The sequence below is a fragment of the Oryctolagus cuniculus genome, chromosome 3 (assembly GCF_051225735.1).
Source record: "Oryctolagus cuniculus isolate XC-2025 breed Fujian yellow rabbit chromosome 3, ASM5122573v1, whole genome shotgun sequence".
Taxonomy (NCBI): domain Eukaryota; kingdom Metazoa; phylum Chordata; class Mammalia; order Lagomorpha; family Leporidae; genus Oryctolagus; species Oryctolagus cuniculus.
This window is the reverse complement of record NC_142869.1, coordinates 141,459,077-141,481,529: the sequence shown is the minus strand read 5'-3', so window position 1 is coordinate 141,481,529 and position 22,453 is coordinate 141,459,077. Positions and strand designations below refer to the sequence as shown.

Genomic DNA, 22,453 nt, shown 5'->3' with positions numbered 1-22,453 from the left:
GGTGCAGGGGCCCAAGCACTTGGGCCCATCCTCCACTGCACTCCCTGGCCACAGCAGAGAGCTGGCCTGGAAGAGGGGCAACCGGGACAGAATCTGGCGCCCCGACCAGGACTAGAACCCAGTGTGCTGGCACCGCAAGGCGGAGGATTAACCTAGTGAGCCGCGGTGCCAGCCATCTCTGCTCACCTCTCAAAGGCGAGCAAGACAAAGAGCAGGCACCATTTTGGACATATGTCATAAGCGGAGTGACCTCAGGTCTGTACCCGCCCTCAGCCAAGCAGAAAAACCTGACTCTGAGTGGGGTGTGGGGGTGAAATAACAGGAGATTAGGAACTAGTGAATGTGTGGTGCTAATGAACTGAGACTGTGAAAAAAGAGATGGTGGGGGAGAGAACTCATGGAATTCACATGAGTACTCTCCAGAGATGCCATAATTTGGTAACATTGGCAACCCAGTGGGAGACTGCAGGAGAATTTGAGCCCACACTGAGGGCAGCCAAGATTTCCTGTGTGGTCCTTGGGAAAGAGCTTCCGATCTCTGGCTCCTGTGGTATATCATTCGCCTGCTAACTACCTCCAATTCCACTCAGCTGTGTGGAATTACTTCCCTTTTGAATCAAAAGAAAAAAAAGAGAGAGAGATATACCACACCTAACCTGGGAGTGTCACCTTTGGCACACCCTTAACCCTGAGGAATCAAACAGAGCTCTCAGGCCACACCCATCTCAAGCCTCTAAGGCTCCATCAAAAGCAGACAGTCCACTTAATACAGTCATAGTATAACAAGAAAAAACACCAGAGTGAAGGAAGAAGAATTCAAAGACTATCTCCACAATGCCAAGCAATAAACGCAGAAACCAAGGAAACAAGAACAAGGAAGACATTATGACACCCCCAAATGAACAAGATACCCCAAGCCAAGATTATGAAGATGATGAGATGGAAGAAATGCAACATACGGATTTCAAAAAAATTATGGTAAGAAAATTAGAAGTTTTCAAAAACAAATGCTTGAGCTACGGAATTCCTTATTGGACAGGATAGAAAATCTCCTTTGAGAAAATGAAATCTTAAGGAGGAATCAAAATTAAACGCAGAAACTAGAACAGGAAAGTGTGATAGTGAATAGAAATCAAAATTAAATGAAGAACTCAATAGATCAAATGACAAACACATTAGAGAGCGTTAAAAACAGTCAGTGAAACAGAAGAGAGAATATCGGACTTAGAAGACAGAGCATAAGAAAGTATACAGTCAAACCAAAGAAAAGAAGAGGAAATTAGAAATCTAAAAAAATATTGTTGGGAATCTACAGGATACTATTAAAAAACCCAACATACGGGTTCTAGGAGTTCCTGAAGGCATGAAGAGAAAGGATTAGAAGGCCTTTTTAGTGAGATACTTGCAGAGCACTTCCTGGGTTTGGAGAAGGATAGAGACATCCTTGTACAGGAAGCTCATAGAACCCCTAGTAAACATGACCAAAAGAGATCCTCACCATGACACGTTGTAATCAAACTCAACACAGTGAATCATAAAGAAAAGATTCTAAAATGTGCAAGAGAGAAACGCCAGATTACTCTCAGAGGATCTCCAATTAGACTCACAGCAGACTTCTCATCAGAAACCCTACAAGCTAGAAGGGAATGGCGAGACATAGCACAGGTACTAAGAGAGAAAAACTGCCAGCCCAGAATATTATATCGTGCAAAGCTCTCATTTGTGAATGAAGGTGAAATAAAGACCTTTCATAGCAAACAGAAATTGAAAGAATTTGTCACCACTCGTCCAGCCCTGCAAAAGATGCTTAAAGATGTGTTATACACAGAAACACAGAAACACGGTCATCAACATGAAAGAAGGTAAAGGAAGGAAACCTTCCTTCATAGGAAGTTCAAAGCATATATTAGAAAATATCTTTGGCAAATGGCAGGGCAAAGTTACTACTTATCAATATTCACATTGAACATTAATGGCCTGAACTGCCAGTTAAAAGACACAGATTGGCTGGTTGGGTTAAGGAACAAAACCCATCTATTTGCTGCTTACAAGAAACACATCTTTCCAACAAAGATGCATACAGACTGAAAGTGAAAGGCTGGAAAAAGATATATCATGCCAACAGAAATGAAAAAAGAGTGGGTGTAGCCATCTTAATATTGGACAACATAAACTTTAACACAAAAACTGTTAAGAGAGGCAAAGAGGGGCACTATATAATGATTAAGGGATCAATTCAACAGGAAGATATAACGATTATCAATGTATATGCACCTAATTACAGGGCACTGGTTTAAAAGATTTGTTAAGGGACTTAAAGGGAGACTTAGATTCCAATACAATAGTACTGGGGGACTTCAATACTCCACTCTCAGAAATAGACAGATCAACAGGACAGAAGATCAACAAGGAGACAGTAGATTGAAATGACACTATAGCCCAAATGGATCTAACAGATATCTACAGAACTTTTCATCCTACATAAAGACTTTACATTCTTCTCAGCAGTACATGGAACCTTCTCTAGGATTGGCCACATATTAGGCCATAGAGCAAGTCTCAGCAAATTCAAAAGAATTAGAATCATACAATGCAGCTTCTCAGACGATAAAGAATGAAGTGGGAAATTAGCAACTCAGGAATCCCTAGAGCATATGCAAACACATGGAGATTGAACAGCATGCTCCTGAATGAACAATGGGTCATATAAGAAATTAAACGAGAAATCAAAAATTTTCTGGAGGTAAATGAGGATAACAGCACAACATACCAAAACTTATGGGACACAGCAAAAGCAGTGTTAAGAGGAAAGTTTATATCAATAGGTGCCTACATCAAGAAATTGGAAAGGCACCAAATAAATGAGCTTTCAATTCATCTCAAGGATCTAGAAAATCTGCAGCAAACCAGACCCAAATCTAATAGGAGAAGAGAAATAATTAAAATCAGAGAAGAAATTAACCAGATTAAATCCAAAAAAAATTACAAAAAATCAAACGAGGAGCTGTTTTTTGAAAAAAAAAAAAACAAAACAAAATTGACACCCCGTTGGCCCAACTAACTAAAAAAAGAAGAAAAAGACCCAAATCAATAAAATCAGAGATGAAAAAGGAAACGTAACAACAGACACCACAGAAATAAAAAGAATCATCAGAAATTACTACAAGGACTTGTATGCCAGCAAACAGGAAAATCTATCAGAAATGGATAGATTCATGGACACATGCAACCTACCTAAATTGAACCAGGAAGACATAGAAAACCTAAAAAGACCCATAACTGAGACAGAAATTGAAACAGTAATGAAGGCCCTCCCAACAAAGAAAAACCCAGGACCAGATGGATTCACTGCTGAATTCTACCAGACATTTAAAGAAGAACTAACTCCAATTCTTCTCAAACTATTTAGAACAATCGAAAAAGAGGGAATCCTTCCAAATTCTTTTTATGAAGCCAGCATCACCTTAATTTCTAAGCTGGAGAAAGATGCAGCATTAAAAGAAAATTACAAACCAATATCCCTGATGAACATAGATGCAAAAATCCTCAATAGAATTCTGGCCAATAGAATGCAACATCATATCAGAAAGATCATCCACCCAGACCAAGTGGGATTTATCCCTAGTATGCAGGGATGGTTCAATGTGTGCAAAACAATCAATGTGATACACCACATTAACAAACTGCAGAAGAAAAACCATATGATTATCTCAATAGATGCAGAGAAAGCATTTGATAAAATACAACACCCTTTCATGATGAAAACTCAAAGCAAACTGGGAATAGATGGAACATTCCTCAATACAACCAAAGCAATTTATGAAAAACCCACAGCCAACATCCTATTGAATGGGGAAAAGTTGAAGCATTTCCACTGAGATCTGGTACCAGCAGGCATGCCCACTCTCACCACTGCTATTCAATATAGTTCTGGAAGTTCTAGCCAGAGCTATTAGGCAAGAAAAAGAAATTAAAGGGATACAAATTGGGAAGGAAGAATTCAAACTATCCCTCTTTGCAGATGATATGATTCTTTATTTAGGGGTTCCAAAGAACTCTACTAAGAGACTATTGGAACTCATAGAAGAGTTTGGCAAAGTAGTAGGATATAAAATCCATGCACAAAAATCAACAGCCTTTGTATACACAGGCAATGCCACGGCTGAGGAAGAACTTCTAAGATCAATCCCATTCACAATAGCTACAAAACCAATCAAATACCTTGGAATAAACTTAACCAAGGATGTTAAAGATCTCTACGATAAAAATTAGAAAACCTTAAATAAAGAAATAGAAGAGGATACCAAAAAATGGAAAAATCTTCCATGCTCATGGATTGGAAGAATCAATATCATCAAAATGTCCATTCTCCCAAAAGCAATCTATAGATTCAATGCAATACCAATCAAAACACCGAAGACCTTCTTCTCAGATCTGGAAAAAATGATGCTGAAATTCATATGGAGATACAGGAGACCTCGAATAGCTAAAGCAATCTTGTACAACAAAAACAAAGCTGGAGGCATCACAATACCAGATTTCAGGATGTACTACAGGGCAGTTGTTATCAAAACAGCATGGTACTGGTACAGAAACAGATGGATAGACCAATGGAACAGAATAGAAACACCAGAAATCAATCCAAACATCTACAGCCAACTTATATTTGATCAAGGATCTAAAACTAATTCCTGGAGTAAGGACAGTCTACTCAATAAATGGTGCTGGGAAAATTGGATTTCCACGTGCAGAAGCATGAAGCAAGACCCCTACCTTACACCTTACACAAAAATTCACTCAACATGGATTAAAGACCTAAATCTATGATCAGACATCATCAAATTATTAGAGAGCATTGGAGAAACCCTGCAAGATATCGGTACCGGCAAAGTCTTTTTGGAAAAGACCCCAGAAGCACAGGCAGTCAAAGCCAAAATTAACATTTGGGATTGCATCAGATTGAGAAATTTCTGTACTTCAAAAGAAACAGTCAGGAAAGTGAAGAGGCAACCGATAGAATGGGAAAAATATTTGCAATCTATGCAACAGATAAAGGGTTGATAACCAGAATCTACAAAGAAATCAAGAAACTCCACAACATCAAAACAAACAACCCACTTAAGAGATGGGCCAAGGACCTCAATAGATATTTTTCAAAAGAGGAAATCCAAATGGCCAACAAACACATGAAAAAATGTTCAAGATCACTTTGCAATCAGGGAAATGCAAATCAAAACCACAATGAGGTTTCACTTCACCCCAGTTAGAATGGCTCACATTCAGAAATCTACCAACAACAGATGCTGGCAAGGATGTAGGGAAAAAGGGACACTAACCCACTGTTGGTGGGAATGCAAACTGGTTAAGCCACTATGGAAGTCAGTCTGGAGATTCCTCAGAAACTTGAATAGAATCCTACCATACAACCCAGCCATCCCACTGCTTGGAATTTACCCAAAGGAAATGAAATTGGCAAACAAAAAAGCTGTCTACACATTAATGTTTATTGCAGCTCAATTCACAATAGCTAAGACCTGGAACCAACCCAAATGCCCATCAACAGTAGACTGGATAAAGAAATTATGGGACATGTACTCTATAGAATAGTATACAGCAGTAAAAAAACAATGAAATCCGGTCATTTGCAACAATGGAAAACATCATGCTGAGTGAATTAAGCCAGTCCCAAAGGGACAAATATCATATGTTCTCCCTGATCCGCGACAACTAACTGAGCACCAAAGGTGAAACTTGTTGAAATGAAATGGACACTATGCGAAACAGTGACTTGATAAGCTCTTGTCCTGACTGTTGATGTACAATGTAACACTTTATCCATTTTAGTATTTTTTTTTGTTCTAGTACTATTGGTTGAACTCTGTAATTAACACACAATTATTCTTAGGTGTTTAAATTTTAACTGAAAATGATCCCTGTTAAATATAAGAGTGAGAATAAGAGAGGGAGGAGATGTACAATTTGGGACATGCTCAATCGGACTTGCCCCAAATGGTGGAGTTAGAAATGTGCCAGGGGATTCCAATTCAATCCCATCAAGGTGGCATGTACCAATGCCATCTCACTAGTCCAAGTGATCAATTTCAGTTCACAATTGATCACACTGATAGGTCTAAGAGTCAAAGGGATCACACAAACAAGACTAGTGTCTGCTAATACTAACTGATAGAATCAAAAAGGGAGAGAATGATCCATCATGGGAAGTGGGATACACAGCAGACTCATAGAATGGTAGATGTTCTAAACAGCACTCTGGCCTCAGAATCAGCCCTTAAGGCATTCGGATCTGGCTGAAGAGCCCATGAGAGTATTTCAGGCATGGAAAGCCAAGACACTCTGGGGGAAAAAAAACCTAAATGAAAGATCTCTGTGATTGAGATCCCAGTGGAAAGAACGGGGCCATCAAAGAAGGAGGTCCCTTTCTCTGAAGGGAGGAGAGAACTTCCACTTTGACTATGACCCTGTCGGAATAAGATCGAAGTCGGAGAACTCAAAAGGCTTCCATAGCCTTGAAAACTCATGACTAGAGCCTAGGGAGATTACTGATGCCATAAACAAGAGTGTCAGATTGTTAAGTCAACAACAGGAGTCACTGTGTACTTGCTTCTCATGTGGGATCTGTCCTTAGTGTGTTGTCCAATGTGAAGTAATGCTATAACTAGTACTGAAACAGTATTTTTCATTTTGTGTTTCTGTGTGGGTGCAAACTGATGAAATCTTTACTTAATATATACTGAATCGATCTTCTGTATATAAAGATAATTGAAAATCTTGATGTGAATGGAATGAGAGAGGGAGCGGGAGATGGGAGGGGTGCAAGTGGGAGGGAAATTATGGGCGGGGGAAGCCACTGTAATCCATAAACTGTACTTTGGAAATTTATATTTACTAAATTAAAAAAATTAAATAAATAAAAAAAGAAATATGGGATACCATTAAATGACCAAATATTCGTATTATAGGTATTCCTGAAGGAGAAGAAAAGGAAAAAGGCATTGAGAACCTGCTAAGCAAAATAATAGTTGAACATTTCCCATATCTTAAAAGACACATAGACATCCAGTTACAAGAAGCTCAAAGGAGCCCAATTTGACTCAACCAAAAAAGGTCTTCTCCAAGGCATATTGTCAAACTGTCAAAAGCTAAAGTCAAGGAGAAATTCCTAAAGATAGTTAGAAAAAGCATCAAGTTACATGTAAAGGAAAACAAATTGATGTTAGACTTCTCAGTGGAAACCCTACAGGCCAGAAGATAGTGGGATGATGTATTCAAAGAAAAAAAAATCCAATCAAGAATATTATATCTAGCAAAGCTACCCTTTAAAAGTGAAGGAGAAAATAAAGTATTTTCGAGATAAATAAAAACAGAATTCACCTCCAGCAGCCTTATAAAAAATTCTGAAGGGCATCCTGCATTAGAAGTAAATACATGACACCACCAAATTCACTAACAGGGCAAGTAGAATCATTATCCAATCAGCAAAATGACAGGTCTTAGTTCTTATCTATCAATACTAACCTTGAAATGCAATGGATTAAATTCACCAACAAAAACACTTGGGTTGACTGAATGGATAAAAAAAAATCATTATCTCACTATATGCTGCCTAAAAGAAACTCAGTTTACAAACAGATGCACACAGACTGAGAGTGAAGGGTAGAAAAATAGACACCAGGCAAATGGAACCCAAAGCAAGCAGGTGTAGTTCTTCTGATAGCAGATAAAACAGACTTTAAGTCCAAAACTGTAAAAAGAAGGACCTTACATTTTGATAAAAGGTTGGATTCAGAAGAAGACATAGCAATCATAAATATATATGCACCCAACACAAAACCATGCAGATATATACAGAAAATACTATTAGACCTAAAGGGAGAGAGAAACTACAATACAGTAACAGTGGGTGACTTCAACACCCCACTCTCGTCAATGGACACATCATCCAGACAGAAAATCCATAAAGATACATTGGAGTGGGAACATACTAATGAGCAAATGGACCTAACATTTACAGGATGTTTCACCCAACAGCTACAGAATACACATTCTCCTCATAAGCACACGGATCTTCTAGGATAGACCGCATATTTGGCCACAATTCAAGTCTCAGTAAATTTAAAGACTGAAATTATGCTATGTAATTTCCTCTGTAGTATCTTGAACAAAATGGTTATTCCCAGATTGTACTTTTTTTTTTTTATTTAAGTAAGATGGACAGGTTGGGCTGGAGGGAGGGAGGAACTCGCCTAGGTTTGCCTCCCCTGTTCTTTGTTCTGAGCTGGGAAGTGTACAGTTGGCGGCCTTTTTTCTTTCTGTGTTCAGGACAGAAGTAGACTCACTCACTGCTCTTGCGCTTAGTCAGCTCTTTCGTGGGGACCCCACAGCCATCAGCAGGGCTGCCCAGTTGGCAAGCACACTCCACCTGCCCTGTGGTGCCAGGGCCTCCTTGATGTGCATGATTGTTTGAAGGGGAAGTTTGTTCTCTTAGGAATTACTGCTTTTGCAAAAAAAGAAAAAATATATATATATGTACTATATATATATATATAGTATATATAACTATCAATCACTTCTGTCCTTGAGAAAGTCTTGAATGAACAAAGAATTTATTCCATTACATTAGTTGATTGTATAGAGGTGCCCTGTTTCATCAGCAGAAGAGGTGAAAAGGCAGTGTGTAAGTTTTTGGTACTGTGTACCACCTGTTGTTGTTCTAAAGCCAAGTATTCATGTACATAAACCATATTCTATTTAATTGTGTTTGATTTTAAAAAATATATATATGAATTATAAAAAAATACTCAGACCATAAAGGATTAAAAGTAGAAATCAATAAGAATAGGACACTCACAACTACTTAGAAATTAAACAGGTCATTGAAGAAATTAAAAAGGAAATAAAAATCTTTGTTGAAATATTGAAAATGAAAACATATAGAAACCTGTAGGATACAGCAAAAGTAGTATTAAGAAGATGGTTTACAGTACTGTCGCTCCCCCTCTTCATGGAGGAGCAACACAGGACCCTGCGCTGTTCTTTCGTCTGCTCGGCCCTCCCCGGGTTTGCTGCTGGTTCTTCCCGGGTTGGCTACTATCCCTTCCACCTCCGTGGAAGGGCAGTTCCCCCTGGCCGCATTCCCCACTTCCGCAGGGGAGCGGCACACCGCCGGCCGGCCTTCTCGGGGGCTGCACGGGTTCCCTTAGATGTTCCCCATAGATGTTCCTGGTGCATGCCGTCTCTCTCCTCCTTTATAGTCCTCCTCCGCCAATCCTAACTCGGCTGCCCACACGCCGAGTACGCTGCTCTCCAATCAGGAGCAAGTCCTACAGTTTATTAGCTGAACTGGAGGCAGCTGTGCGGAAGCTGTTTACTTCTCTCCCAGCGCCATATTGTGGGAGAGCAGATGCATAGAATAAGTCTTAATTTCAGTAACTTAGTCCAGTCCGGATTGCTCCCCACAAGTACCAAGTGTTTACATTTAAAAAAAAATCTCAAAGGTCTAATGATGCATCTTGAAATTGGTGTAGGGGATGACTTCTTGAACAAGACCCCCCAAAGCACAGACAACAAAAGGAAAGCCAAACAAATGGAAATATATCAAACTCAAACTTCTGCACAGCAAAAGAAGCAATCAACAGGCTGAAGAGACACGCAACAGAATGAGAAAAATATTTGCAAACCACCTATCTGACAAAGGATTAATATCCCAAATATATCAGCAACTTAAAAAACTCAACCTAAAAAACCCACCAATCCAATTGAGAAGTGGGAAAAGGACTTCAATAGATAGTTTTCAAAAGAACAAACACAAATGGCCAACAAATACATGAAAAAATGCTCAACAACACTAGCCATCAGGGAGATGCAAATCAAAACCACAGTGAGATATCACCTCACCCTTCTAAGAAGGGCTAAATTCCAAAACACAGAGAGTAACAAATGCTGGTGAGGATGCGGACAACGGGGAACACTTACACACTGTTGATGGAATGCAGATTAGTGCAGCCACTGTGGAAAACTGTGTGGAGATTTTTTTAAAAACTAGAAATAGACTTGTCATGTGATCCAGCAATCTCACTACTGCATATATACCCAAAAGTCTTGAACACAATGTATCAAAGAGGTACCTGCACCACCATGTTTATAGCATCATTGTTCACAATGGCCAAAATTTGGGATCAACCAAGGTGTCCATCATCAGATGAATGGACATGAAAATGTAGTATATACACACACTGGGAGTATTATTCAGCTATAAAAATTAATGAAATTCTACCATGTGCAGCAAAATGGACCCAACTGGAGGACACCATGCTGACTGAACTAAGCCAGACCCAGAAAGACAATTGCTGCTCCCTTATGTATGGGAGCTAAAGTTTAAAAACCAAAGGAGGAAGAGAAAAGAAAGAAATGTCTATCTATCAGTAGTGCTGCAAATATAGTTTCGTAAAACATTTACACCTTTGTCAAACCAATGGTTAAGAATGTTATCCTACTATAATTTTAATGATCTTTGATTACTCTAAAAGTTACTGTATATGGTGAAATGGTCATTCTTCCATTTAATTATTGTTTATAGCTGTTGTTTATATTCCCAGTAAACTAGGGCCTTTTTGCTTTTTACCGGTTAAACTTCTCATTCAATGAAGTATTAAGCTTTTTACTGTAATATAATTTTAAAATGTTATCTCAAAAACTAAAAAAAAGGGAGAAGGAAAAAAGGAGGGAGAGAAGGGGAGGGAGGAAGAGAGTACATTCTTAGAATTGCATCTACAAATCACATCAAATCTGTTAAAAAACTTATTAAAAATTAAAGTATGAAAAAAGAGTACCCAGGGAGTACACAATACTTTTCCTATATTGATTTCCATATCTCAAATGGGAGATCTGTCTTATGCTTTAATATGAATTAGCTCATTTAATGCTGAGGTTTGGTTTCCAAATATGCATCAGTTTTTGAGACTGAAAGTTACCTATAAAATAGATCAGTTTTCTGCACAACAAATAAGGACACCTTCTAGAACTTAAAGAAGAGCAAGTGTCTAACTAGGGAAAACTCAGTGAGTGGAACCTTCCCAGCTAACACCAGGTTGTTTTGAGAACACAGCTCTGAAGGGCCCGGTGCCAGACTCCAGCCTTGGTGGGGACGCCAGCTTGCACCTTGGTTCCCTCTGCTTGTTCAGCCCCTGCTCCTCTTCCTCCTCCTCCTCCTCCTCCTCCTCCTCTTCTTCTTCCTCCTCCTCTCAGGCTGCCTTTCTTTCCTCCATTCCTCCATGACTGCTGTTTGTCATCTTTATCAACGCCCAAGTCTCCTGTGAATTCTACTGGGCCTGCAGCAGTTTTGATGGTGGACCCCACTGGGGAGGTCGTGACTGGCCATCTGAACGCCCCTGCTGTCTCGTCTCACCTCCCTCCTCCTCATCTTACCATGAGCCAACCATGCTGAACTCCCTTTAGTTCTTCAAATGCTAATGTGGGAAACCAAACACAGAATGGGGGACATGAAGAGATTGCTGTGGGTTCTATGATATAGGTCTCTTCCTCCCGTCTTCTCTGCGAGATCCACTTAATGTCACTGCTCACCACTGCTCTGATGTGAATGGGTTCTTTCTAGGAAGTGAGCAGGGATGCCATCCCCATGCAGACACTCAGAGAGCAGAGCTCGCACTTAGCCAGTATCTGGGTCCATAATACATCCAGGTATCTGTTTGAGTGTTGCATCATATCCATTTTCCACAGAGACCTTTGGGCATAGTCTGGACGTAACTCCTTACATGAAATAAGTGATTCTAATGTTAGAATTTTAGCTAGTGTGCCAGGATGGTTTTGTTTTGGGGTGTTGCCATGGCAGAGGCAATAATTAAGAGGTAGAGTGGCACTGGTTTAAATAGTGCTGGCTTGATGCACGAGGGAGAAAGAGCTGTTAGGTGCTCTTGCCCTTGAGTTGTTTCTAGGCAAATCACAGTGAATCTGAGATGGAAGTGAGTCCCGGATGATATCCGTGACCTATGCAGCTGCCAGCCCTGTCTACGGGAGGTACCTGCCTTAACCCTACTGAACTCATGAGCTGCCCTAGTCATCTGCTCACTGTCGTTCTTCTTCTTTTCTCCCTAGATTGCTATTTAAATCCTGGGACTACTTTTCAGTGCATGAGTGAGTCTGGCTTAGGGAAGATTTACAGTCATTGGGACTTGAAGGTGACTTACCATTAGCACTTTCTAGTAGGTATTGCACAAAAATGAGGCTTCCATGCACTCTTGCACAAACTGATGGATTCAAGAAAATGTCATTACCTGAGCTTTCAGGAAATCCTTGGACTTCTGCTCCCTTTCATCGAGTTTGATTTGAGTCATATGGACAAGGTTGAAGACCAGGTCTCGCATATTTTCTTGCTCTTTTAAAAGCTTGTTTTCTTCAGTAAGTTGTTGTTCTACTGCCTTGGCTTCAGCATCTGTTAGAACTTTCTTTTGAAAAATAAAACTTCATGGTTATGCTTTGTTTGAAGGAGCACTATAGGACTAGTATCTTAGACTTTTTCTTTCTTAGACTTTTTCTTTGCTGTGTAGAATTTTATTAAATCATAAAACATAGTAAGTGTACTTTCTTAGCTACAATATTTTTATTTTATAGAAGAAAATGAAAGCCAATGGGTAAACATGACAGCGCTTTTTCTTGTTAAGATCATATTTCCAAGTGACTGTAAGAAGAAACAGAATATTTTAAAATACTTAAAAAGTAGTTTGAGTAAAAACAAAAATTTGAGGGGCCTGCGCTGTGGTGCAGCGGGTTAAAGCCCAGCCTGCGGTGCTGGCATCCCATACAGATGCCAGTTCAAGTCCCGGTTGCTCAACTTCTGATCCAGCTCCCTGCTCGTGTGCCTGGGAAAGCAGTGGAGGATGGTCCATGTGCTTGGGGCCCTGCACCTGCATGGGAGACCCAGAAGAAGCTCCTGGCTTTGGATTGGCTCAGCTCTGGCCTTATGGCTATTTTGAGAGTGAACCAGCAACAGATCTCTCTGTCTCTACCTCTCTCTGTAACTCTTTCAAATAAATAAAATAAATCTTTAAATAAATTTGAAATTTTATGAAGCATTGTTTTTTACTTGTAATGTAACAATAGCCTCTTTTTGTAAAATCTGATTCATTCATATAATTTTAAAAATTTTATTTGAAAGGCAGAAGGACAGAGGGGGAGAGGGATGCTTTCCATCTGATGGTTTACTCCCCAGACAGCTGCAACAGCAAGAGCTGGTTGAGGCCGAAGTCAGGAGCTCCCATGATGCTGGCAGGGACCCAAGTACTTGGGCCATCCTCTGCTGCCTTCCCACGCACATAGCAGAGAAGTGGAAACTCAAACTGGCACTCCAAGATGGGAAGACAGCATTTCAAATGGCAGCTTAACCCACTGTGCCACAATGCCAGCCCCTAGTTGATGTAATTTTGCTGGCTGCAATTTACTATTTTCTTTCTCACATTTAATGTGACTGCAGTGAACTCTAGGATGAGGAGCTGGGCCATGCAGCACCACACTATTTGATGACTCTTATTTAGGAGGTTTCATGGAGCATGATTTAAAACACAACTGTGGCCTCATTTTTAAGTTTATTTTTTATTTTAATTGAAATGCAAAGAGAGAGATGGAGGGAGAGGGAGAGGGGGAGGGGGGAGGGAGAGAGATTGACTGATTTTCCATCTACTGGTTCTCTCTCCAAATGCCTACAACAGCCAGGGCTGGGCCAAGCTGAAGGCAGGAGCCAGGAGCTCCATCCAGGTCTCTCACTTGGGTGGCAGGGATCTAAGTGCTTGAACCATCATCTGCCTCCCCGGGTGTATATTAGTAGGAAGCTGGATGGGAAGTAGAGGCCAGTCTTGATCCCAGGCCCTCTGATATGGCACACAGATGATACCCAAGCAGCAGCTTACCCCACTGTACAACAACACCTGACCCTGGCTGAGCTGTTAAGACATGGTTAAGAAGCCTGTGACCCATATCAGAGTGCCCAGGTTCATTTCCTGGCTCCTGCTCCTGAATCCAGCTTCCTGCCAATGCAGACCCTGGGAGGCAGAGCTGATGGCTCAGGCGGTTTGCCCTGCCATGCAGGTGGGAGACCTGAACTGAATTTCCAGCTCTGGCTCCACACGCAGCCCAGCTCAGGCCACTCTGGGATGTGTGGAGTGAACCAGTGGATGGGAGTTCCATTTCCCTCCCTCGCAAAAAAATTGTGTTTTTAAAAAGCACAAAATAAGCCAGTCCCCAAAGGGCAAATACTATATGTTCTTCCTGATCTCTTGGAACGAACGGAGCCCCTAAAATGATGAAAGTGAAACTGACACTTTGAGATGTGATGACTTTGAACAGCCCTCTCCACTGATGAGGAACAGTTACTTCTTTCATACAATTTGTTGAACTCTTTACTTAGTATAGAGTTAACCTTATATGTAAAAAGTTAATTGAAAATAGATCTTAGTAAGAAAAAAAAACTAAGAATGGGAATAGGAGAGGGTGGAGGAAGAAGGGTAGGTGTGTGGTGGGAAGAATCACTATGTTCCTAAAGTTGTATTTAGGAAGTGCATTACATCTGTATACCTGAAATCAAAGGCTTGTGGGGGAAAAAGCACACTGATTTTTTATCAACCATTCTTAGAAGCTTAAGTGAAAGTTACTGTTCACCTGTTGGGCCAAATTCCTCTTGATTAATTCGACTTCTTTGTGGCGCTCTTTCCTTTTCTCAGACAATGTAGAAGCCTCTTTGGGAAAAGTTTCAAGCTGGAAATAAACATTTAAAACAGGCATTTATGTCAGAAAGAAAATTTCAACATCATGTAGTTGACCTCATCATATATTTTCTAAAACTGTGGGCAAATCATGATTCTCTGTCTTACAGGGATTGCCCATTATACTATAAAAGTCCTGGTGAACTAAAACTTAAGGTCTACCAAAAATCTAGCATTCACCAGCTGCAATGTTTTTATCTAATTTTTTTTCACTTAGAAATAAGATAAATCAGGGCCGGTGCTGTGGTGGTAGCAGGTGAAACTGCTGCCTGCAGTGCCGGCATCCCCTATGGGTGCTGGTTCAAGTCCTGGCTGCTCCACTTCCGATCCAGCTCTCTGTTATGGCCTGGAAAAGCAGTAGAAGATGACCCAAGACCTTGGGCCCCTGCACCCACATGGGAGATCTAGAAGGAGGCTCCTGGCTCCTGGCTTCGGATCAGCACGGTTCCAGCCATTGTGGCCATTTGAGGAGTGATGGAAGACCTTTCTTTCTACCTCTGCCTCTGCTTCTCTGTAACTCTGTCTTCTAAATAAATAAATCTTTTTTTAAAAAAAGAAATCTTACTAACAATAGCTAATATTTATTGAGCATTGACTAAGCGTTTAGTAAGGTTCTAAGACTTGAATCATTAGGGACGCCTCCGTGGAAAACCCAAGAAGTCACTCACCTTTCTACTTTTGGGAAGGTGAGGCCCCCTGGATAGGGGAGGTCCAGCTGGCACCCTGAGTCCCTGCCTGGTTCTCTGCTAGGGCTGCGCTGGGAGCTGGCAATGCTCTTCCTGTTCTGCTACCGTGTGTAGACTCAAGGTACCTGAACGCTGACCAGGACCAGGAGAGCTTACACATTGTTGATATACAATATGATGGGATCCCATTCACCAGGTACAATATCCACTAAAGGTTCCCAGTAGATTTATTTTCCTGGCTTGTGGTCTCAAACTCATTGGTTATGCCCAGCGTTTTGCAGTACAAACAATACAGCGATGAGTTGTATCTGCTTTTGCATTCTATCTGCTTCTCTGATGCCCTTTTCAATTCTCGATAAATAAGTGTGCTTGGTTTGTGGAAGAGGAGACAAGTTGAGTTGTTGGTACCAAACCTCCATGGTGTCCTCATGAACAGAACTCCATTTTTGCTCAGCGTTGCAAGGTATCCAGACATTCTCAGACCCCTGTGTGGCTGTGGCTGACCACGCAGGACAAGCCACTGAAATGTGAGTGCAAGTCTACTGGCTCCTGTTTTCCTGCCCAAAAGACAGAGCCAGCCCAGTGCGTTTTGCTCTCTGGCCCGCCACTTTCCCATAGGGGCCCACGCTAAAGGAGGAAAGGCCATCTCGTAGCCAGGAGGAAGCAGCATCCACAGGAAGGAGGGCAGAGAGGGGAGCTGAAGGGCTGGGACTCCAACGCCATGGACGTTCCCTGCTGTGCCTGCCTCGGGGCTTTTCCTAAGTGAAGGCAGCGGGCTTAAGTTTCTGTTACTGGCTGAAGCCGAACTGCAAACCTGATTGACAGTAGCTTTGAAGGACACCTCCTAAAGCAATCTGGAAACTAGGCTGGAACTCTCCTGAAGTCTTCCCTAAGGCAGCAGGGAAACACACACCTAACAAGTTCAAAATTCTGATTACGTGGGCTGAGATGACCTGAGATATTTGCGCCATTACTTTTGTGAGCCCCAAATTGCATGCATCAGCAGCCTGTGTAAGGTTACTTATTTTCTTTATTTCAGTTCTTGTAGCATAGCATTTGACACTTTATAAAAACCTGTGTTTATTGCAACCAAACTACAGAAATGTGTCAGGTAAGGAAGGAATCTTTTTCTGCATACCTCTATGTCCAATGCTACTTACTCCCCGGGAGTCACTGCTAAACATTATGGCATTGATTCTTGCAGGTATTTTCTTTATTTTTTTTTAAAGATTTTATTTATTTATTTGAGAGGTAGAGTTACAGACATTGAGAGGGAGAGACAGAGAGAAAGGTCTTTTGTTGGTTCACTCTCCAGATGGCCACAACAGCTGGAGCTGTGCCTATCCGAAGCCAGGAGCCAGGTGCTTCCTCCCAGTCTCCCATGTGGGTGCAGGGGCCCAAGGACTTGAGCCATCTTATACTGCTTTCCCAGGCCATAGCAGAGAGCTGGATTGGAAGAGGGGAAGCCAGGGCTAGAACCAGCACTCATATGGGATGCCGGTGCCGCAGGTGGAGGATTAACCTACTACACCATGGCGCCAGCCCCATCTTGCAGGTATTTTCAACGCACCTGTAACTTTCATAAAAGCTAGAACCTTAGACACTAGTCTGTTGCTGGAAACATCCCAGTTATTTGATACCAGCAAACCTCAGTTTAACACTTTGATGTTTTTTTTTTTTCCTGAAATATTTCAAACTCCCATGAGGCCTGTGTCCTTGGTTTCTGGGAGAGTCTTCCTGCACAGTCAGAAGCCATAGGAGACCCAAGCAAACTGTCTCCAGGGGGAGATTTGTTCTGATGGAGAGCCGGAGCCCTCATGCTTATTTTTCATTTTTGTCCTCCTTGGATTGCATGCAGGTCTGAAATACTCATTGGGAGTGACTGGCCTGATTCACTCCTGTTTTTAAGTCCTGCCAAATGTGGGCAGCGGCTGGGCTATGGAGGGACTAATGATAGCTATTCAGGTCAAAGAGGAACGTAGTCCATCCCTGAACCTGTACTAGCAAAGATTTTGCTCAAAATCAATGAAGGAAGAGGATTTTTAAATATCTATTTATTTATTTGAAAGAGTTACACACAGAGAGAAGGAGAAGTGCAGGGAGAGGGAAAGAAGGGGAGGGGGAGTGAGAGGGGGAGGGGAGCGAGAAAGAGAGAGAGAGAGAGAGAGAGAGAGAGAGAGAGAGAGAGAGAGAGGTCTTCCATCTGCTTCACTTCCCAATTGGCCACAATGGCCAGAGCTGTGCTGATCTGAAGCCAGAAGCCAGGAGCTTCGTCTGGGTCTCCTACTTGGGTGCAGGGGCCCAAAGACTTGGGCCATCTTCTACTGCTTTCCCAGGCCACAGCAGAGAGCTGGATGAGAAGTGGAGCTGCTAGGTCTTGAACCAGCACCCATATGAAATGCTGGCACTGCAGGCGGCGGCTTCACCTGCTATGCCATAGTGCTGGCCCAAGGATTTAAATTTCTGTTAGTTTTATATTATAAGCATGCTATTTTGTGAACTGAATAGCTAGAAGTATCATGACACTTTTATTTAAGAGTTGCACATTATTCAAATTTTTCTTAGTCAACATGATCCCAATCAAAATACCAAGGACATTCTTCTCTGATCTAGAAAAAAATGCTGCTAAAATTTGTATGGAAACAAAAAAGACTCCAAATAGCTAAAGCAATCTTATACAACAAAGAGAGGGGCTGGTGTTGTGGCATAGCAGGCAAAGCCACTGCCTACATTGCCAGCATCCCATATTGGTGCTGGTTCAAGTCCTAGCTGCTCCACTTCTCATCCAGCTCCCTGCTAATGCTTCTGGGAAAGCAGTGGAAGATGGTCCAGGTGCAGCCAACCAGTCTTTGACAACTGAGCTAAAAAATCAATCCCTGGAGAAAAGACATTCCCTTTAACAAACAGTGTTGGAAAAATTGGGTCTACATATGCAGAACTATGAAACTAACCCCCTCCCTTACACCTTATATAAAAATCAACTCACAATTGATGAAGGATCTAAATTCATGACCAAACACCATCAAATTACTAGAGGAAAACATTGGGGAAACTCTGCAAGTCACTGGCATAGGCAAAGACTTCTTGGACATGACCCCAGAAGCATAGGCAATAAAAGCGAAAATTGACAAATAGGATTACATCAAACTAAGAAGCTTCTGCATTGCAAAGGAAAGACTCAACACAGTGAACAAGCAACTGACAGAATGGGAGAAAATATTTGTCAACTATGCAAAGATAGAGGATTAATATACAGATGTATAAATGTTTAAAGAAACTCAACAATGGAGCCAGCACTGTGGCACAGTGGGTAAAGCCACTGCCTGCAGTGCTGGCATCCCATATAGGTGCTGGTTCAAGTCCTAACTGCTTCACTTCTGATCTAGCTCTCTGCTATGGCCTGGGAAAGTAGCAAAAGATGGCCCAAATGCTTGGGACCCTGTACCAAGGAGACCCAGAAGCTTTTGTCTCCTGGCTTTGGATCGGCCCTGCTGCAGTCATTGTAGCCATCTGGGGAGTGAAACAGTGAATGGAAGACCTCTCTCTCTCCCTCCCTCCCTTCCCCTGCTTCTCTGTAACTCCTGCCTTTCAAATAAATAAATGATTTTTTTTAAAAAAAGAAACTCAACAACAAACAACCCAGTTAAGAAATAGGCAAAGGACATGAATGGGCATTTTTCAAAGGATGAAATACAAATGGCCAACAGACACATGAAAAAATTGCTCGAGATCAGTAACCATCAGGGAAATTAAAATAAAAACCACAATGAGGTTTCACTTCACCCCAGTTAGAATGGCTCTCAAACAGAAAACACCTAATTGCAGTTAGAATGGTTACCATTCAAAAATTAAAAAAACAATAAATGCTGGTGAGGATGTGAGGAAAAGTGTACAATACACTGTTGGTGGGAATGTAAATTAGTATAACCATTATGGAAGACAATATGAAGATTCCTCAGAAATCTGAAAATAGATCTATCATATGACCTAGCCATCGCACTCCTCAGAATTTACCCAAACTAAATGAAATCAACATATGAAAGAATTATTTGCACCCTCATGTTTATTGCAGCTCAATTCACAATAGCTAAGATATGGAATCAACCCAGATTTCCATCAACTGATGACCAGATTAAAAAATGTGGTATACATACACAATGGAATAATACTTGTCCATAAAAAAGAATGAAATGTCTTTTGCAGCAAAATGGATGCAAGCAGAAACCATCATGCTTAGTTAGATAAACCAATCCCCAAAAGACAAATATCACGTTTTCTCTGATTTGTGGTAATTAACATAGAATACAAAAACATGTATAGGAACGAAATGGACACCTTGTGATATGATTGTTGTTTTTAGCCCTCGTTTATACTCTTGTGGAACTGTGGTCTTGTTGAATATTATGGTTAATGGTGCATGAAGCCTGTGACTATAAAGTGGGGTGAAATTATGTTTTTCTTGGCAGTTGGCACTGTGGCACAGTGGGTAAAGCCACCATCTGCAGTGCCAGCATCCCATATGGGTGCTAGTTCAAGTCCCCGCTGCTCCACTTATGATCCACCTCCCTGCTAACGTGCTTGGGAAAGCATTGGAAAATGGCCCAAGTGCTTGAGCCCCTGAACCCATGTGGGAAATCTGGAAGAAGTTCTTGGCTCTTGGTTTCAGCCTGGCCCAGTCCCAGCTGTTGTGGCTATTTGGAGAGTAAACCAGCAGATTGAAGATTTTTGATCTCTGTCCCTCTCTCTCTGTAATTATGACTTATAAATAAATAAATAATCTTTAAAAAATTATATTTTTGCAAAAATTTTAAAAAAGGAAGGAAAGAAAAGGGATTGAGGGAGGAAGAATAGGAAGGGAACTATGACTATCTTCTTAGAATTGTACCTATGAGATACATGAAATCTATTCTCTCTATATTAATAAAATTTTTAAAAATTAGCCTGCGATGGGCTAGCATTTTGGTGTAGCAGGTAAAGCTGCTGCCTGCAAAGCTGGCATCTCATACGGATGCCAGTTCAAGTCCTGGCTGCTCTACTTCTGCTCCAGCTCCCTGTTAATGACCAAGGAAAAACAACAGAGGATGGCCCATGTGTTTGGTCCCTGCCACCCATATAGGAGACCTGAATAAAGCTCCTGGCTTCATCCTGGCCATTGTGGCCATCTGGAGAGTGAGGCAGCAGATGGAGGATCTATCTCCCTCTAACTGTGCCTTTCAAACAAATAAATCTCTTTTAAAAATTACCCTGCTATAGTTATTGAGTTTTGAGTCCCACCTGGGGTTGCCTTGGCTGCACCTGATCAAATGATTTTGCAGGCCTTACATGGTCTGTGGACAGGATGTTCCCCACTCCTGAACTACAGATATGTTCTTGTTGGTCTTTAGCTAGAGGTCACTGCCAAGGTTCTGAAGTAATTTCTTCAAAAAGATGACACGTGTTTTAACATACTGAAAGGCAATGTATAGACTTGGAAAAGAGCTTGGGGCTGAACTAATGATAACTACACAGAAAACAAGATATTTATAAGTTCCTGAGGACACAAAATTTTGTAAGGAAGACTAATTTGATTACATGGTTCAGGTGTGGCTGGTACTTATGTATTTATAAATATATAAACACCAAATTCTGAACTAACCAGAATTATGAGAATATTGGGTAAAGAAGGTGTGGTGTGAACAGTGGTCTAACTGAAAGCCAACACCTCATCTTACATAGTAAGAAATACAAAGATCAAGACAAAAACAAAAAATTCAACCAGCAACGTTTTAGGCATGTTTCTTAGAGTATGAAGAAACATTTCCCCTCCCCCGAATCATCTGAAGGGAAAGCCCATGACTAGGAACAGGAAATACATGGGAAATATTTCTATGCTGGGGGTAGACATCACCAATCAGTCACAGAGCTCCTATATGACAAGCCAGTTTTGGGCTTCAGAATCCTTTGCAGTATGGTCACTACAGGGAGCTCCCACCAAATGGATGGAGCTGATATTTGAGATGAAACCCATTTGCCTTGCCATCATTTTTATCCCCTGCAGTGATGCCAGTTTGGAGGTTAGAAACACATTGCATAGCCAGGAGTTCAATGGATCTAGCACCTAAACCTGGCCAGAGAGAAGAGGTAAGGTTCTACACACTCGGTTGCTTCCTCTCAGAGACTGGTCCTCTTTTCACCAAGGAAGCACTGAGCCAGGCTCCAGACAAGCACACAGCCCTCTCCAGGAGCCTCTGCCCTGTTAGTCATGCTTAGTCACGAGCACGGGCAGGTCATCTCAGAGAGGCAACAGGAACAAACCCTCACAGAGAACAGAGAGGCGGTAAGACGGGAGCATCTTGCTGAAGATACCTCTTGGACATCTGCTGACCGGAGCACACTTCTAATAGTGCACGGCCTTAGCCAGGTGGCCTGTATTGGTTCTAGTTGCTCTCAGCTAGCTGGGTCACCTGCCCATCTATGCTTAGTTTATTTGATCTGGTCCTTAACTGCTAGACTCTGCCATGACATCATGCTGCATTTGATTGTTTTTGCTTGAAAAGACAGTGCTCCATTTGGCCCTACCCCGTAACAAACCCTCTGGCTCTTCCTGAATTGGAAGGTCCGGTTATTTTCCTTGGCCAGGCTGTTACCTGACCCAGACAAGGCATTTCACTAATCTTGGGCTAGGAAAAAGAGATTAAAAAACATTATAGGGCTCTAGACTCTACCAGCAGTCTTCAAAAAGTTCATGAAAAAATGTGTCCTATGAAAAACCTGCATGGATTTCAAACAATTCCTTGTACCAAAATAAACTTATTTTTTAATCCCATTTTCCAAGCGCTTTGGCAGTGCCCTCATTTAATAGGTTTGGTGCATTTGAAAATTACCTTTTCTCTGATAACTTTCCTTCCTTTTCTCCTGGCAGGAAAAACAGCTTCTCAAAACATTTTCATGTCAAATGATGGCAGTGAACTTAAAAGTCAAGACAGTGGTCTACAG

The 22,453-nt window shown here is 41.4% G+C and overlaps 1 protein-coding gene across 1 annotated transcript in view; it reads right to left on the bottom strand.

Moving 5' to 3' along the window:
- The window catches only part of CCDC146 (coiled-coil domain containing 146), a 205,739-nt gene that overhangs the window by 19,359 nt on the left and 163,927 nt on the right, over nt 1-22,453 (bottom strand). Inside the window, exons 10-11 of the mRNA XM_002712021.6 lie at nt 14,689-14,784; nt 12,312-12,482 (exon numbers count right to left, since the gene is read on the bottom strand). Coding sequence (XP_002712067.3) covers nt 12,312-12,482; nt 14,689-14,784 — 267 coding nt within the window. The remainder of the gene's footprint in view (nt 1-12,311; nt 12,483-14,688; nt 14,785-22,453) is intronic.